General features: G+C 34.5%; 3 protein-coding genes across 3 annotated transcripts; 2 read left to right on the top strand and 1 right to left on the bottom strand.

Annotated features, from left to right (window-relative positions):
- Positions 1-397: 397 nt before the first annotated feature.
- On the top strand, positions 398-9,231 carry LOC123920304 (aconitate hydratase, cytoplasmic). The gene is made up of 21 exons (XM_045972569.1): positions 398-894; positions 1,025-1,129; positions 1,660-1,820; positions 1,913-2,005; positions 2,508-2,693; positions 2,794-2,955; positions 3,111-3,255; positions 3,392-3,534; positions 3,618-3,674; positions 3,784-3,863; positions 3,973-4,048; positions 4,873-5,058; positions 5,199-5,266; positions 5,399-5,517; positions 5,674-5,795; positions 6,765-6,863; positions 6,965-7,444; positions 7,904-8,002; positions 8,128-8,370; positions 8,512-8,615; positions 8,729-9,231. Exons 1-20 carry the CDS (start codon positions 636-638, stop codon positions 8,578-8,580), a joined length of 2,952 nt encoding a protein of 983 aa, XP_045828525.1. The 5' UTR covers positions 398-635; the 3' UTR covers positions 8,581-8,615; positions 8,729-9,231.
- Positions 9,232-10,129: 898 nt separating this feature from the next.
- On the top strand, positions 10,130-14,246 carry LOC123920303 (succinate dehydrogenase subunit 3-1, mitochondrial-like). Its single transcript, XM_045972568.1, has 5 exons — positions 10,130-10,428; positions 10,606-10,697; positions 13,219-13,308; positions 13,390-13,824; positions 13,987-14,246. Exons 1-4 carry the CDS (start codon positions 10,272-10,274, stop codon positions 13,777-13,779), a joined length of 729 nt encoding a protein of 242 aa, XP_045828524.1. The 5' UTR covers positions 10,130-10,271; the 3' UTR covers positions 13,780-13,824; positions 13,987-14,246.
- Positions 14,247-16,269: 2,023 nt separating this feature from the next.
- On the bottom strand, positions 16,270-17,055 carry LOC123920301. Its single transcript, XM_045972567.1, has one exon. It carries the CDS (start codon positions 17,026-17,028, stop codon positions 16,606-16,608), a length of 423 nt encoding a protein of 140 aa, XP_045828523.1. The 5' UTR covers positions 17,029-17,055; the 3' UTR covers positions 16,270-16,605.
- Positions 17,056-18,199: the final 1,144 nt, after the last annotated feature.

The following is an 18,199-nucleotide window of genomic DNA, read 5'->3' as shown; positions in this document are numbered from 1 at the left end:
GTTAGCGCTTTGTTCATGCATCCGTTTATTCAAATATTGTGGAAATCAAATCAAAACATTAATGTCAAGTGCTTAATGAGTTCTCCCTAAAATATCATTCGAAATAATTTGAGTTTGATTTTTAGTCGGAACATTTCTTTATCAAATGTTAATTTTTAGTGGAAACAATTTTTTATAAGACTTCATTTACATCAAAGTCTAATTTCGGATACCAATCGTTAGTTGACTCAATGGTGATTGACGTTGAACTTGGTAAAGATGACCATAGTTCGATCCCCGCAACTGCGATTTGAGGAGCTAAAATCACTTGATACAAGAACCGACTCCCGAATCAGATTAAACCAGTGGTGAAAAAAAAAAAACTTCCTAAGCAACAAGGATCACAATATAACAAGGCACACAACCCTAGTTAAATTTCCCTTTCCACACTCCTCCTCATAGGACATATCACCCCATTCTACTCTCCTCCATAACTCCATTTCCATTTCTTCTCTGTTCCTATTCTCTACTTGCACAAAGGATAAACTCCTCAAAGCCATTATCATTATCCCAATCAATCATACACACGCCCATTCTCCTTATCCTTATTATTACAAATGCATGCATAATCAACCATCATCATCATCATTATCATCATGTATATAACAACAGCCTCTTCTCTTCTCAGAACAACTACAACTAAACCTAACAAACTCCTCTTTTCTTCTCCCATTTCTAGAACATTCTTACATCCTCAATCTTCTCTAACTGTTCGCACTTCTCGATCCTTCTTTACTTCCCTTCCCCACTTCAACCGCCGCCACCTCCATTCTTCCTCTCCTCTCACTCTCCGTCGTCAGGTCAGAGCCGTCGCTCCCGTCGTCGAACGTTTCCACCGCAAAATAGCTACCATGGGTACGTTACTACTATGTTACTTCAATTTCTTCTGTGAGAATTTTCGTTGATTATTTGCAGTTTTGAACGTGTAGTTAGTTATGTTTAAAATACTCCGTTTTGAATTTTATGTTGCCATTGGTTATTGCAGCTGGTGAAAATCCTTTCAAAGGAAACTTGACAAGTCTTCCTAAGCCAGGTGGTGGCGAGTTTGGAAAATTCTACAGTCTTCCTTCTCTCAATGATCCAAGAATCGGTAAATTCCTACTCGGCTTGACTGCTTGACATCCATGAAGCACAGACACACCCCTAACACGGTGCAGTGTGTACATTACACATGGTCACTGTCACACTGATATTAGCTTGAAAAAAAATATAATTTAGTTCATGCGAATGATTACATTTTTTTGTCAAGTAACCTAGTGGCTAAAATTTCACATTTTTAAGATGAATAAGTGGGGTGTCCGGTGGTTGAACCCCGTCCCCTGCATATATAATGCAATGTCCCTACTCCCTACTAACTGAGTTAAGCTCACAGGGACATGTGAATGACTACATTTATCAGTGTCGGCACGGATGACATTGACACGCCCGACACTGAGACGTGTTAGACACTGGCACATGTCAGATACACTTTGCCTTCAATCTGAAGTGTTTGTACTAGTGTACTTGGTTTGGCATGTTACATTTTTTATGTGAAGTTTGTAATTTCATATTACTATTGTCCGTTACTGAGGATTACTTTCCTTGATATATTAAATTATTGACGATATGCTTGCATAACAGACAAGTTACCATACTCCATTAGAATTCTTCTTGAATCTGCCATTCGCAATTGCGATAATTTCCAAGTCACTAAAGAAGACGTTGAGAAGATTATTGACTGGGAAAACACTTCTACTAAGCAAGTTGAGATTCCTTTCAAGCCTGCTCGTGTTCTCTTGCAGGTAAATTTTCAACTCCTGAAATCTACATTGAAATATTTATGTTAGTTAATTGTAATACGTTATCTTCATTTTGACTTTTTTCGTCTCCTCAGGATTTTACCGGAGTCCCAGCTGTTGTCGACTTGGCTTGCATGCGAGATGCTATGAATAAGCTTGGCAGTGATTCAAATAAAATCAATCCTCTGGTATTCATCTTTCTTATCACTTGCACGACCTTCTGTTCTTTATGAATTCATAGATTACAGTGATGGAAGATATTTCAACTTTGTAACAATAGATGATGTGATATATGTACCTTGATTTCAGATTTACTTTTCTATTTATTTTTTTGTTGGTGAATATTTACTTTTCTCATCTTTACATCACTATTTGTTAACACAGTATAACAGTTTTGAATCTCATCTATTGCTTAGATATAACAGTATAACAGTTTTGAATCTCATAAAAGGAAGTTATCTGAAAACTATTTGCTAACTGAAATAATCTTTGGTAGAGTTTGGCAATTTTTTTGACTTATTGAATTTAATCTGGCTCTTCAAAGTTTGAAAGATTTCCATCGTAAAGTTTGATAACTAACTCCATTCTGCATAGTTCAGGTTTTTGGAGTTTGAAAAATACAATCTTAAACATACTTTACTTGTATTTTATGTTTTCTTAGAAGTGGTTATGAGCAGTGATTCTTGGCAGGTTCCTGTTGATCTCGTTGTTGACCATTCAGTTCAAGTTGATGTGGCAAGGTCAGAAAATGCAGTGCAGGCTAATATGGAACTTGAATTCCAGAGAAACAAGGAGAGATTTGCTTTTCTTAAATGGGGGTCAACTGCATTCCGTAACATGCTCGTTGTTCCCCCTGGTTCTGGTATAGTACATCAGGTAAGTCTGGAAGCAAACATGCAAAATGAGTGTATGATATTTAAATTTCTTTTTTGTTGTAAATATTAGGGACTTATGATGTGATGTATCTGAGTTCCAGGTCAATCTTGAATATCTTGGACGAGTAGTTTTCAACAACGAGGGCCTACTCTATCCAGATAGTGTGGTTGGGACTGATTCACATACAACTATGATAGATGGGCTTGGTGTTGCTGGATGGGGTGTTGGAGGTATTGAAGCTGAGGCAGCAATGCTCGGTCAGGTACATTACCTTCTTAGTTCTTATTTTGATATATACACATGTTATATAATGAATATTGATTCTATTCAAAACACCAATGATTATTTATTTTCGATGGCAATGATGCTTGTCGATGGCATTTCTAATGCCGTGTGCTATGAATATGATACATGCAGCCTATGAGCATGGTTTTGCCTGGAGTTGTTGGGTTCAAGCTATCTGGAAATCTGCGCAATGGTGTTACAGCGACTGACTTGGTTCTGACTGTGACGCAGATTCTTAGAAAGCATGGTGTTGTAGGGAAATTTGTTGAATTTTATGGTAATTAAATACTTTGACTCTTGTTAAAATAAAAATACTTTTGACTCTCAAGGCCTACTGCTAAATATATGTTTTCTCCATTTTTCAACACAGGACGACTGTCCTTACTAACAGTTTTCTTGTTGTCATTCAATAGGTGATGGTATGAGTAAATTATCTTTAGCTGACAGAGCTACTATTGCTAATATGTCTCCTGAATACGGTGCCACCATGGGCTTCTTCCCTGTGGATCATGTTACATTACAATATCTCAAGCTAACTGGGAGAAGTGATGAGACTGTAAGTACTATCAACTCATCTATTATTTGCTATGGGATGCCTATAGAATATAACCATTTGACCTTTATTCTGCCTGAATACAGGTGGCGATGATAGAGTCTTATCTCAGGGCAAACAGACTGTTTGTTGACTATAATGAGGTATGCTAATATATGTATATTGTAGTTTCTCGAGACACCCACTTTTACAGAATGGCATATGTATATATGTTGGGGGTATAGAATGCTAATTTGTTTTCCATGATAACAGCCGCAACAAGATAGGGTATATTCATCGTATCTGGAATTAAACCTGTCTGCCGTAGAACCATGTATCTCAGGACCAAAGAGGTAAGGTCACTGTTCTCTTACATGCTGCTCTGTCTGTTATTGTGGGTTTTTAATCAATTTCCATCCTATCATCAACCTAACAATGCGTATTGAATGTTATTCTTTCCAGACCTCATGACCGGGTACCTTTGAAAGAAATGAAGGCCGACTGGCACGCTTGTCTTGATAACAAAGTTGGATTTAAGGTTAGAAATACCATGACATTCAAAAATCCTTTCTCATGTTTTGGTGTTGTATGAAGAAATTATGATTTTGTACTATGTAACTTGAATTAGCTGTTGATTGTCAGTTTTAAACAAAATTTTACTGCCCATTTGGTTGTCTTTGTTATATAATGGAGATTCGGTTAAGTCTAGTCTCAGTTCCAGTATTTGTATGCAATAGCAAACCAACAAATAGTATTGTTTAATTGTTCATGGTTGTTGGCCTGGATTTTCATAGTTGGAATTATTGCATCTGACAAAACTGGCTTATATAATTTTGCTTGTGCAATGTCAGACCGTTTAACATCGATATATATTCATTCTAATAGTTTGAATTGTAGGCCTTTGGCTTGCAGATTGAGTGTCATTCACAAAAATCTTTAGAATATATAAGGTTCATTTTTATGATTTTGCTAGTTCTATCTGCCTGTTTCATCAACTTACTCAACGCCTGAAGTGACAATGCTATATTACTGTCATTCACTTGTAACTTATATTTATCAAATTGTTGGTGACTTTCATCTTCAATGAGCATCAAGCTAATTGATTACTTTTGTATGACATGTCTTCTGATCTTTGAGAAATTCAAGGTTTCCCTTTATTCTAGACATTACTCATGTTACTATATTTTCAAGACTCTGTCCTGGTACCTTAATAGCAGCGAAGATGTCAAAGGCTCTGTTTAATTTTATTATGCTTGCTTTTTCATGTTGGGTATGCAGGAGTCATCCTTGTTTCATGGACTATTGTCTTATCAGAACCTTAGATGAGTATATGATGCTAATGTATGTTTTATTTAAATACAGGGATTCGCTATACCAAAAGAGGCACAGGGAAAAGTTGCGAAATTTGATTTTCATGGGCAGCCAGCAGAGCTCAAGCATGGCAGTGTAGTGATTGCTGCAATCACGAGCTGTACGAATACATCAAACCCAAGTGTTATGCTTGGGGCTGGTCTTGTTGCGAAAAAGGCTCATGAGCTTGGTTTGCAGGTTAGTATAACAATGCTATGTCTCTCCTTTGTGGTGTTTGGTTTTGCTTCCACTATTGAAAGGGGCAAATTGTTTGTCTTTTATGTGGTCCTTGTCTTTTCTAAATTCTAATCACTGTTGTTTTTTCACTATTTTTCCAGGTCAAGCCTTGGGTTAAAACAAGTCTTGCTCCAGGCTCTGGAGTTGTTACTAAATATCTACTCCAGAGGTATTTTGTACTTCTTAGCTTACTAAAATTCCACTGCTGTAATTTATATCACCGGCTCACTGTGGTCCTTTCCACTCTGCACATTTAAGGAAAATTCAGTCTAGATTTATACTTGTTTCTACTTTATGGCAGTGGACTGCAAAAGTATTTAAATGAACAAGGTTTTCATATCGTTGGATTTGGATGTACAACATGTATTGGCAATTCAGGGGATCTGCATGAATCTGTTGCTTCCGCCATCTCAGAAAATGGTATATTTCATAACCAAATGCTATTTATCTGAACTGAAGTTGATTTCTGTGCAACGCTTAGATTTATTATTTATATTTTTTTGAGATTTATATCCTCCTAGACATATTCTGCTTTATATTTTTGCTTTATTGATTTTTGTTTGTTTTTTGATCCAGACATTGTAGCAGCTGCTGTGTTGTCTGGGAACCGTAATTTTGAGGGCCGGGTTCATCCCTTGACAAGAGCCAACTATCTTGCCTCGCCTCCTCTGGTTGTTGCTTATGCTCTTGCTGGCACGGTATGTATGTCTAATTCATATTTTTGATGTGTGTCTCCATTCTTTTCGCTTATTTTTTTAGTATTATATCTGATTTTCATCCGTGTTTGTAAAAGGTAATAGTTGTCTGACTCATTTGTTGGAAGTAAACAGACAATCTTAAAATTGTTGGAGGCTAATAAAAGAAATTTATATTGGTGCTAGACTAGCACTGCTAGTTATGTTTTATCTTCATTTGTCTTCAATTTCCAATCGACTTGTGGACCAACGCAATAAACTTGTTTGATTTTGGTCCATCGCTTATGCAAACTAGATTAAATTGTATACCCAGCTCTATACATACTTCAGTGTATTTGGACTCAAAGTGATCCGAACGGATAATTTCCCTTCTCAATTTTAACATATCAAATACTTCCTTAATCCTTCTAGTAATCTTTTATACACACATTTGGGAGCCTGATTTTGGATCCAGACAGCATAATTGCGCACGTTTGCATATGAAACAATAAACACTAATAATTTGGTCTTCTTTTGAAGCTCTAGCCAATTTGGGTTGGGAGTGATTCCTCTTTGATTATCTATGAGCATGTTCCTGCTCAATTTAGTTTATTATTGTCTGCTGATTGTATGGGAGTCGCATCTCCTAAGTTGATTATCGTGTAATTCTTCTCTTTTTCGGGCTTAGGCCCTCTTTATTACCCAAAACTTTAATATATGTTGGTCTTTTTTTATTTTGTATATTGAATTCATTTTTGAATTTTTTATCCCGACAGCGAACGTTTTATCATATTCATAGACTAACATTATTGTGAATATTCTTCCAGAGTATCTGAGTATAAGCTTTAGTTAGAAATTAGAACCTTCTTTAGTTGGTAGAGTAAATATAATATTTATTTTTTATGACAAGGTCGATGAAATTTAAGTTTTGAAGGATATCTCAAGATCCACAATGTTGTAATTTTATCAAGTCCCTTTTGGTAAAATTTCCAGGTTGATATTGACTTCGAGAAGGAGCCAATTGGAATGGGGAAGGATGGCAAGAATGTCTACCTGAGGGATATTTGGCCATCTACCGAAGAAATCGCAGAGGTTAGTGACCCTAAATTACTCATTACATATAATTTTGGTCTAAATATTTGCCAATGCATATGTTATATGGCAAAAATAACTTTGGCTGGCTTTATTTGTAGACTGTTCAATCTAGTGTGTTACCTGACATGTTCCGAAGTACATATGAATCTATCACAAAGGGAAACCCTATGTGGAACCAACTGCAAGTTCCAGCTGACACTCTCTACTCTTGGGACCCCAACTCAACATATATTCATGAACCTCCATACTTCAAGAACATGACCATGGACCCTCCTGGATCTCATGGTGTGAAAGACGCCTATTGCCTGCTAAACTTTGGTGACAGCATAACCACCGATCATATTTCTCCAGCTGGAAGCATTAACAAGGACAGTCCTGCTGCTCAATACCTCCTAGAGCGCGGGGTTGAACGCAAGGACTTCAATTCTTATGGAAGTCGCCGTGGCAATGATGAGGTGATGGCGAGGGGAACTTTTGCCAACATCCGCCTTGTTAACAAGCTCTTAAACGGGGAAGTTGGCCCTAGGACAGTTCACATTCCAACTGGGGAGAAGCTATATGTGTTTGATGCAGCAATGGTGAGTTATGCCTTACTCAAGTATGTCATGTTATTTCTTTACTGTTGTAAACTTTTGGAGCGGCAAATGATAGTTTATTCCATATCATATTTTATGGTGCTGATGTCTTTCTATATCTCTTTTAACTACTGGCAGTGTCTTTTTGACAAAATGATAAGTTCTAAATACTATCTTTAATGAATCCATTTGCTTCTGTGCACATATCAATATCGAGTTTGGCTTATTCCAATTGATAATAGACACTTATTTAAAGCGCTGCAAAGCTTGATAGTCTGACAAGTGACAAAGACATAAGGATTATTTGTTGATTTAGCGGGATACTCCCTTTTATGAAAATTAATAATTCTCTGTTAGTCTCTCCAAAAAGAGAGAATTGGTAGATACTATGTCGTATGTAATCATTAATTAATTTTAGCTGTGTTAAATTTCTAATCCCCTGGATTTGTTCTCTTTGATCAGAGATACAAGACTTCCGGGCAAGACACCATTGTACTAGCTGGAGCTGAATATGGCAGTGGAAGTTCTAGAGATTGGGCTGCCAAGGGTCCAATGTTATTGGTGAGTTCCTCTATACATAGTTGATATATTTTGAGCTGTGATCGAGTTGCATTTTATTTTCTACTTAGCTTTCTTAAAATATAAAGGTCAATTTCTTGATGGATGATACATTTACATTTCAACAGGGGGTCAAAGCTGTGATAGCTAAAAGTTTCGAGAGAATTCATCGTAGTAACTTGGTAGGAATGGGTATTATCCCTCTTTGCTATAAACCTGGGGAGGATGCAGACTCATTGGGATTGACTGGTCATGAACGTTACACAATTGATCTTCCAAGTAAAATCAGTGAGATCAAGCCTGGCCAAGATGTCACAGTAACAACTGATAGCGGAAAATCTTTCACCTGCGTAGCGCGCTTTGACACCGAGGTAATTTAAACTTATCACTGATTTACATGTCTTTTCTCGCTCCTTTTTGTGGTCACAATATTTACTAGAGTCTTAAACTTTTGCGAGCGATGATTCGTCTTAAACATGCTTTTTCATAATTTTTTTTTACCTGATATTCAGGTGGAACTAGCTTACTTCAACCACGGAGGAATTCTTCCGTATGTCATACGTAACCTCATTAAGCAGTGATGCTGTCGTTGATGGAAAAAAAACTAAAAACTAAGGTTATTATCACTGTACGCTTTTCAAGTTGTAAAATGTCGCGGAATAAATTCCTTTTTGATACTAACCTTTTCTTATTATTCAAATAGTTAATGAATATTTTCTTCTTAAACAGGCACAAGGAAATTCATGAAAACAAACCTTCTACAACACAACGATGCTTATTTTGAAGGTTGAAGCACTAGCGCTAAGATGATTAAGTTTTTTTTTTGGCAAAAGATGATCAAGGTTCTTAAGAAACATATATGAATAATAGTTTAATGTCTATTTGTTCTTGGCTAAGATAACACTATACAAATACAACAAGAAATAAAAGAACATACCAACACAAAGATTGGCCAAGGGATTCTCGTGCAGAAGTTTATAAGCTTGAAGATATTTCCTTGCCGCATTTGTGGCTTGATCAAGTTTTTTAAATGTCATGTAGCGTGATATTTTATGCAAAATAGGCTTTTAAAGTGTTTACTTAACTTTCAGCTCAACTTCGAATTACTATGCCACTCTTCTCATGAGAACCGGATGATTGAAAAAAACAAAACTTGTTAGAAAGTTTTATTTTAAGATTGTTAGTATTCTATTTATTTGAGAAATTAATATATAATAATTTCATTTTTGTTATATTTTGGACAAAATTTCTAAATTTTATTGGTAATTCAATTTTATTCAGTAATGTACTGATGTTATTGTGATGACATTTAATCTTTTAATGTAACCATAAAATAAATGTATAATTGTGGGGAAGTGATTCTTTCTTCTTTTTTTTTTCTTGACCTAAGGAAGTGAATATCCTTCTAGAAATATAATATCAAATGGTGAAATTTATTGTCCTGAATAATTGGGCAGTGTAATCATTTATATTAATTAATTTTTTTATGGTTCGTTAATTAATTAGTAAAAAGAATATAGTATTCCATAAATTAATATAATATTATATTTGTATTGCATCCATCACTACAAATAAGGTTTAGTAAAAAAATATCAATTAAAAAAACTTTATAATTTCCATGGTTCCCATTGAGAGGCAACAACTTCATGCCCCCAAGTTAACCAATGGGGTCCGGTAGTCGGGGGGGGGGATTTAAGAATGAATAGAAGGCGATTAACCATCTTTTTTTTAAACCAGATGCTCGGAGATGTTTGATTCGTAGGGCTAGGAGATTGGTAAAGAGATTTTTATCTCTGGTGTTGGATCACCTACTCACTACTGCGCTGCGATAAGGACTTCCACCTGCAAGTGCTTTTAGGGTACATGTTAGCTTTTTCCAAAATAAAAAAAAATAAAAATACATCTTCATTGATTTATGTCAAAATTATAATAATGGACAACAGCATTGGGAAATGAGCTCTCCTCCTTGAATTTAAGGATGACTCAAATATAAAGTTTATTTTTATTTTTATTTAATTTAATAACAACCAGTACTTATTTTTTATGGTTTAACCCTGACCCTTGGATTTGTCTTTGCCATATGTCACACATCTGTATATTGAAAAGGAGTAAATGGAGCATATGTAAATGGAGAATACCTGAACTCATTAAGGAGTGTTTGGCTTCCACACGCCCCCAAATATCAAACCCGTAGGTTCATCATTTTTCACTTCATTGATTCCTCTTCCATTTTCCGATCACAAATACACACTCTCTCAATTCATCAACCACCATGTCTTGGCTTCTCAGATCAACCAAATCTAAGCTCTTATCTTCCTCTTCTCTTTCTAGAACCTTCTCTTCAATCCCTCGCTCCACCAATCAGATCGGAGCCATCTCTCCCGCCTCCGCCGAACTCTTTCACCGCACCACCGCCACTCTTTCCACCGGTACTCCATCTTCGATTCTCACAATTTCTTCTCTTATTTTATTATGCTTATTTCATTCTATTTTCGAATAGCGTGGTTTTTATTTGTTGCTGCTGAATTTTGATTTTTGATGTTATGATTTCTCTCTCTTTGTTTTTTATTTGTTTATTTTTATTTTTAACGTGCATGTTATTTCAGCGGATGAAAACCCTATCAAGGGGAATTTGATTGGTTTCCCCAAGAATTTGGAGAATAAGCTTGGTGGTGATTCTAATGTGATCAATTCTTTGGTATGTGTCTTTTATTTTCATCACTTGCGTGTGTTTGTTTGTTTTGTTCTATATTGCATTCAGCAAAATGATTTCAAGGCTTTAGCTATATTAAGTGTCTCATGGACTTGTTTGGGCTGGCTTATTTGAGCTTATATACTATGACATAAGTTTTATGAGAATATGACAATTTTTGTAAATTTTTTCCAGCTTATTTTCATAAATTCTCCAATATAACTTATGAAACTGCTCGTAGCATATATAAAAACAATGTATCCTATTTTATCTTTTGCTATAAAAATAGCTTAGGTAAGGTTATACATAAGTGCATGATAAGCGTTTGTGATATAAATTGCAAATAAGCTGTTTATCCAAAAAGGCCCTATATGCACCTTTAACTTATAATTGCTTATGTAATGTTACATCTATGTTTTTGTATCTTATTTTATTTTTGTGCTTAAAAGAAGCTGTTTTTACTACTCTAACTTTGCGGCTATAGCTGCGCAATAGCGTAGGGGAATTTTAACAAACAGCTAAGATACGCAATTTAGTATAAAGTGTTGTCAAATAGTGGCTATTAAAGCGCCATTATATTTTGTGATCACTGATTGACAACACTAGATGGAATGATACACTTTCCCTCTTTACTACACATGTGAAATTTTTTGTGATGTTGGTATAAGACTAAGAGGTTTAGGTCATACATATACAATATCTCCGTATTTAGTGTTAATTGCAGTTGTTATTTGGCAAATTTAGAGTATGGGCTGTTCAAATTAAAACTGCCAAATTTTTGGGTTGTTCAAATTAAAACTGCCAAATTTCTTAAGTTTGTATATTGGAATCAATTTTAACTTGTTATCTTTTTCTAATCTCTTATTATCTTGTTAATTTCTTATTTTATGATATGTGAGGAGGGTCCAAGTGTGTTTGAGTGAAAGGCAATGAATATATTATAATACTGCTCTTATCTTTTATCGACAACTGAAGTGTGTTTGCCTTTGATCAGTGTGTCTATATGACTATATGCGTGTTTGCCTTTGCTAGTTTCACACAGAATTGTGAAACTAGCAAGTAAGCTTTAGAAATACAAGAATTATACCTAACTGCTTTCTTTATACTTGTCATTGAACAACTTTCTTTCTTCTTTAATTCTCTTTTGGTTTTAGTTTAAAGAGGCAACTATCTTTTCTTTGCTTTTCCACTCTCTAGTTTACAGTTGTGGATGCAGTCCATTTCTCTCTAAATGTTGTATTTTCATGTAATTATTTACTGTTCTGTCTAGATTTTGTATGAATATGCATACTATTGCACATGTCAACTTCGATATATTAGGTTGTTGTAGTTGTGTTGTGTCTCTGTTAACGCCAATCCTTGTAGAGGAACAGTATTGTACTCATTGAATTCAACGAAGTGTGTTAGAGTGAAAGGAAATTAATTATCACAAGATGGATATTGGATACATACAACAATTTGTTCTAATCTTCTTGATGAGTCCTGACTTTGAATTTGAAGCAAGGGTGAGATTTGTTGGTGACTTGGTTCTGATCAATTTGGGTATTCTCCTGTGAATAAATTGTTGAATCCACGTGGTTCTGTTGTTGCCTTATCAAAATGTTTGTAATAAATTGATGAATTTGTTGGTTCTGTCATTGCTTTACCAAAATTTTCAAGTGTATTAATTGTTATTGGTTTTTGTTCTGCATAGCTTTTTGTTTTTGATTATTGGAGAAATAATTGTTATTGGTGTTGTTGTTTTTGTTGCTGTAGGAGATTATGTATATGATTATAATTATTAATTAAAGTTGAATAGTATGCACCCCTTGGAGCAGGGTCCTAGGTACACCACTGCTGCTGTTATTGACATGATCATTGCTAAACCTACATGATGCTTACTAGGTTGTGATTTCTTTATGTAGATTTTGAAGAAAAGACTTTGTAGTCAGAATATAGTTACAGATAAATAATAACCTATGTTCAGGAAATTAGGAGCTAAAAAAGGAAGGACAAATTTTCTACTCTTAGTTTCGCTGGACTGCCCAAACATAAGGGATCTGCTTTAGATATAAATTATCTAAAACTGATGGAATATGTTGCACATGATTATTAGCTGATAGAAACGAGTCAAGTAGCAATCCTAACTAAAAACTGGAACCAAATTTCTCGCTCTTTCTTCTGTGTGTATCTAAGCTATATATTCTTATTCCGATAGAGTATAGAGACTTGTGTCTTATTACCAGCATTACAAAGCTTAATATAGTTGTGATTTGTTATCTTTAGGTTTAGCGTTACTTCCTCCTTTGACATGTTAAGGGTGATCCTTGACATACCTTCCCCTAGTATCATCTTGCATGAAATATAGTTTCATTTTCCTTATTTCTTCTAGAATAGTTTCATTGTCCATTTTTCCTTCCTTATTTGTTCTAGAATGCAAAAAGTGAATCAATGCATTGTTCCAGATTGTGTGATACAGAGTCATTAATTTTTTTAGTTGTATTAAATTTCTAATTCTAATTGCCATGGAATTGTTCTCTTATGTCAGAGATACCAGGCTCTTGGACTGGACACTAATGTGCTGGCTGGAGTTAGATATGGTACTAACGTTTGTGCTACCAAGAGTCCAATGCTATTGGTGAGTTCCTTTATTTTATGCGAATTGAGTCTAATCTATTTGTCTTCCCTGACTTGGTTGATGACGTTTACATTTCAATAGGGAGTCAATGCTTTGATGGCAAGAAACTTTGTGAGAGGTGTGGGTGCTGACGCATTGGGATTGGCTGGTCATAGACGTTTTTTGAGTGACATCCCAAGTAAAGCAAGTGAGACGTCCAGTTTTCGCCCATTATCTCCTCATCTTCCTGTTTATCAGCCCCAACTTTCTTCGACACTCTCAATTTGCAATAGAATTGCTGGAGCTTTCCTATCTGCTGTCGTGTTGCTTTTTTATATCATATACATGAAAATTGGTGTGGTTAGTCTCACCTATGATTCATTCTACCAGTTCGTATTCTATTCATCAAAACTCCACCTACTTGCCGTTGAGATTTCTGCCTTAGCCATGTCCTATCATCTATATAGTGCAATTCGTCATTTATTCCTATGATATCACAGTCACAGCTGATACCTGAACAGTATGTTTGATCTTGAGGTAATTTAATATTTTTCTTGATTCGTATTTGGTTATTTTAATATTTTTCTTGATTCATATTCGGTGATTTTAATGGTCACAGAACTTCTATTCAGCTTTTGAAAAATAGGCTTCAGTACTTTGTGTTTTTCCTTGGATTAATGTATAATGTCATATTTTCAGGTGGTACTTGCTTGCTTCAACCATGGTGGCATGGTTTTCACATGTCATTAGGAGTTCCATTAAGCATTGTGAATCTGCTTTATGTAGTTTTGTTACTATCAACTTAATAATGATAACTAAGACAGAACTTCATGTTTAATACCGAGCATAACTACATCTGTTTTGCATCAGAAATTTCGGTGATGTATTTTTTTGCACCCCCTCAAATTGCAAGTAATTGTTGCATTCAATAAAGCATTTGAGTTTAGTGACTCTTATCACTTATGCGACTGATGTTGCTGAAAATTTATTTTATTCAAGGCAATGTTTAAGGTTTTATATCCTTTTTATGTTTTTGAAAGAAATATGATGGGAAATTAAAGTGAATGGGGTAGTGAAAACTGAAAAGCACGTTAGCAATTACTCCCTTCAGTCTTCAGTCTCCAATATAAATAAGAAGTGGGCAAAGAAATTGATGTATTTGTTCTAATATGTAAACCAAATATATCTTTTTAAAGTGTTCAAAGGAGAATTAAAGACACGAACAAAGAGTGTTGGCAAATGACCGGTCTATCTTGCTTGTGAGCTTAACCTCAAGTCACGTCATAAAATGCATAACATTCTCATTCTTAAGTGTATATAGTTATTTTTGTTGATAAGAGCGGTTAAACAACCGTTAATAATACTGAGCTAATTATATATCAGTAGAGCTGGTGGATTGAGCCATTTACTTTTTGGTCTGCAAAATTTGCAAAATGTTACATTAATTTTTGTTTCTAAAAATGTCAAATCGTCTTCACTCAAGTAAAGTGTCATTCTTTATGATCAGGAACAAGAATTGCGCTGAACTCATTAGTTATTCATTATCTTAAGCTTGTAGTTATGAACTCAGAAAGTTCAGATCAATATTAAACCGGCGAGTGCTTGCACCTTCGCCTTTGAAGCAGTGGTGGTTCCCGTCGCTAATTCAGATCATCGTCGTGGCCAATGTGATCTTATTAGTGGTCACAGTGTATGTAAACAATTGTCCTAAGCTTTCCCCTCCTCCTGCTTCTTGCTTTACTTCATTTCTTGGTCGATTCTCCTTTTCAGCCATTCAAATTTCAAACAGAACCCTTTTCTCGGTCCACTGCTTTCAACTAGGATCCATTTACCTTTGTTGACTTAACAACTAATGAGATAGGAGGATCTATGTTAAGAGTTTTGTCCTTCTTTTTGGTTTTTCATATAGGAAGGTTGCTTTGTTAGCATAGCTTAACGTTTAATGTCATTGGGAAGTATTGCCATGAGTCTATGATTTTCTTTTGATAATTTATATTCAAGCAATTCATTAACAGCAGTAATGCTTTCCTGTAATTAAGGGAGCTTTATTAATGAAAATTTTATGAATACTTGCCTAACTGAGAATAGTCTCAGATTAACCTATTGAGGTGAGGAATTGATAAAGGTGGTTTTGTGGAAAAATTGTTATCTTTATGTTTGGAAGATTTGTTTGATCAGGTTCCAAGAATGTGATATTTGAGTAAGTGAAAAATTGTCATCTTTGTGCCTTGAATTTAGCTCGTTGTCAGAGACATTGCATTGTATATATGTAGAGTGTCAGGATTCGAACCCCATTCCATCATCCCACTTATCCACCTTAAGGGTGAATTTCTAGTCATTAGGTTACTTGAAAAAAAAAATTATCGGCAAAGTTTGTGATTTCAGGTTCCTATGGTATAATTATCAAGTATCATTTGTGATTTTTTTTTTACTTGTTGCTTACAACTTATAAGTTATATAACATTTTATTTTTAAATCAACTTATAATTTATAATATAAGATTGTCAACAATACTAATAGTATTATTTTTTAACTATGCCAATCAGTTACAATTGTTATATAACTAAAAACGTTTAACTTTAATAATAACTACTTTTAAAATTACACATATTTTTTTTTTTGATAAAGGGGAAAATAAAAAGACAACAACACAAACTAACGAGGACGCTGCCTCAAGACACCCGTTGCATCCGCAACCAGCACATGCGCTATTTGCGGAGGCGGAGAAGTCCATAACTTAATATTAACATCTGACTGAGCACCATATTTAGCCAACCAATCAGCACATTCATTTTTAAAATTACACATATGAAACTACTTTTAAAATTATACATATGAGTGTTTGTGATTTGATGATAAAATAATGTTTTTACATTATATCAAAACATTAAACTGGATCTGCTTTATATTTATGTTGATGATTATTAATGTATGCAGTTAATAAAAATAAACAGTTAAAGTGCAAAAAATTGTAGAAACTACTTCATACAAACAAAATATCTATTTAGTGTTATCACAAAGATAAAAAAAACCATACCCACCAAAATCTGCACAATCTTCATCCCATCTTAATTAGTTTTTTATTTTCTCAAGCCAAATTAAAACCCTCTTATATATGAAACTCAACACATATTCCTACATCAATTAAAATGGGGGGAAATATCATAAAATCATCACCATATTTACATAAAGTTATCACTATCAAAACAAATAACTATTTAATCAAGATATTGAACTCAAGTGGTTAATGAACTCCCCTTAAGATGAATCGTTCGGGAGAACTTGAGTTCAATTTCTGGTGAGAACAATTTTTGGTCACTACTTAATTAAACGATCTTCTGGGATGCTTTCTAAAGCTGGCTTCCAAGAATATTCACCCAAATCATGTTTACTAATTTTTCCTCCTCTCAACTTCATAAGACCAAGTAATTGCTCCAATGTATTGTTCTCATATTCATCTTTGCAACTCAACATTTTTTTCAACTCTTCTTGAGTCATCACCACTCTAATCCTCATAGTCTTACTTCTAGAATTACCATCACCTCCTTTATCACCTTCTTTATCATTTTGTATGTCAAACCTTACCTTCTTCTTATTCTTCATGCATTTTTCATTCCTCGACCGCGCTTCAAACTTCGACGATGAAAATGTCTTCATATTCTCAACTTTTCTTGCTTGATCATTATAGTTTTCATGATCATCTTGTGCTAATATTTTGTTGTTTGTCAAGCAGTTTCCCATTGTAACAATGAAGTATATAAAACTCAACAAGAAGATATGGGAGAGAGTACTATTTCCAAAAGAGATGCATAGATATAAATATAAAGTGGAGGAAGGGATAGCACATGGAGTATCCGTTTGTTGCGCCGGGTATTTGTTTTAAATAAAGTGGGGGATTCTCTTTTGCTTCATGTTTAGTTCCACATTCAAATGCGCCACATATATTTTGAGGTATTGTCCGCTTTAGGCCGCATGTTTTATCAAATAATTTAGTCGCTAGAAAATCTACCTTAAATGTCAATAAGTAGAGTGTTTGAGGTTCGAACCCCGGCTCCTCCTGCACATATTGTGCGATGTCCCTACCAACTAAGTTAAACTCACAAGATCGAATTCTCATAATTTTATTTGGTATAAAAGATGTCTCAGTATTATTAAGAAGTATGAATGTTGTATATAAAATATAAACTATTTTCTTGATCTAAATTTTTCAAACGATGTGAGACTTTTGGACAGAACACTTCATAATATCAACATCATCAATGTATATACTTTTCAATTTAATTTCATACCTACATTTTGTTTCATACTATGAATGAATATTGTACTAGTCTAGTCGCGCTGTTACCTTAAGATGAATTCATGTTTAAAAATTGAAAAAAAATAATTTTTTTGTTTAGTTTAATTTGTAAATTGATATGCACCATCCGTAAGATAGAATATTATTAAGAGCTATATAAAAATAAAATATGATAATGACAAGATAAACATTTATAAATAACATAAAAATACAAAAAAATATTAATCATTAAAAGTGTTCGTTGACAAAGTCTCCGCAGAGCAGAAGATAAAATTCAATCTCCATAACCAAACCTCTTCTGAGAATACTTTTTTCTCCATCCCCAATTCCGTGGGGAAGAATTCTCCGTCATCGGATCTCCAAACAAGAGAATTCCTGTGGATCTTTATTTACGTATCAAATTGACATCCTTAAGTGTATGATTAGTTTATACAGTAAATGCCCTCTAATCACTGCTAAAAAAGCGGTAAACATAGGCTGATGGCACAATAGCACCACACACAACAATGTTACTCCAATTAATTCAATGACTTTGTCTAGCGTCTTGATATTGGTCAATCCCACATTTCAACCGGGTGGGTCCATATGTTGCAAACCAAATGAAAATAGTCAAAC

This window comes from Trifolium pratense, linkage group LG4 (assembly GCF_020283565.1).
Source record: "Trifolium pratense cultivar HEN17-A07 linkage group LG4, ARS_RC_1.1, whole genome shotgun sequence".
Taxonomy (NCBI): domain Eukaryota; kingdom Viridiplantae; phylum Streptophyta; class Magnoliopsida; order Fabales; family Fabaceae; genus Trifolium; species Trifolium pratense.
Note: the sequence above shows the minus strand (reverse complement) of the source record. Positions and strands in the feature narration are given on the sequence as shown.

Excerpts from the sequence above, each read along its gene's own strand:
- LOC123920303 (XM_045972568.1), top strand. The coding sequence starts at position 10,272 with ATGTCTTGGCTTCTCAGATCAACCAAATCTAAGCTCTTATCTTCCTCT. Across the intron at positions 10,698-13,218 it reads CTAATGTGATCAATTCTTTG|AGATACCAGGCTCTTGGACT; the intron begins GTATGTGTCTTT and ends CTCTTATGTCAG. Across the intron at positions 13,309-13,389 it reads CCAAGAGTCCAATGCTATTG|GGAGTCAATGCTTTGATGGC; the intron begins GTGAGTTCCTTT and ends ACATTTCAATAG.
- LOC123920304 (XM_045972569.1), top strand. The coding sequence starts at position 636 with ATGTATATAACAACAGCCTCTTCTCTTCTCAGAACAACTACAACTAAA. Across the intron at positions 895-1,024 it reads CCGCAAAATAGCTACCATGG|CTGGTGAAAATCCTTTCAAA; the intron begins GTACGTTACTAC and ends TGGTTATTGCAG. Across the intron at positions 3,256-3,391 it reads GAAATTTGTTGAATTTTATG|GTGATGGTATGAGTAAATTA; the intron begins GTAATTAAATAC and ends GTCATTCAATAG.
- LOC123920301 (XM_045972567.1), bottom strand. The coding sequence starts at position 17,028 with ATGGGAAACTGCTTGACAAACAACAAAATATTAGCACAAGATGATCAT.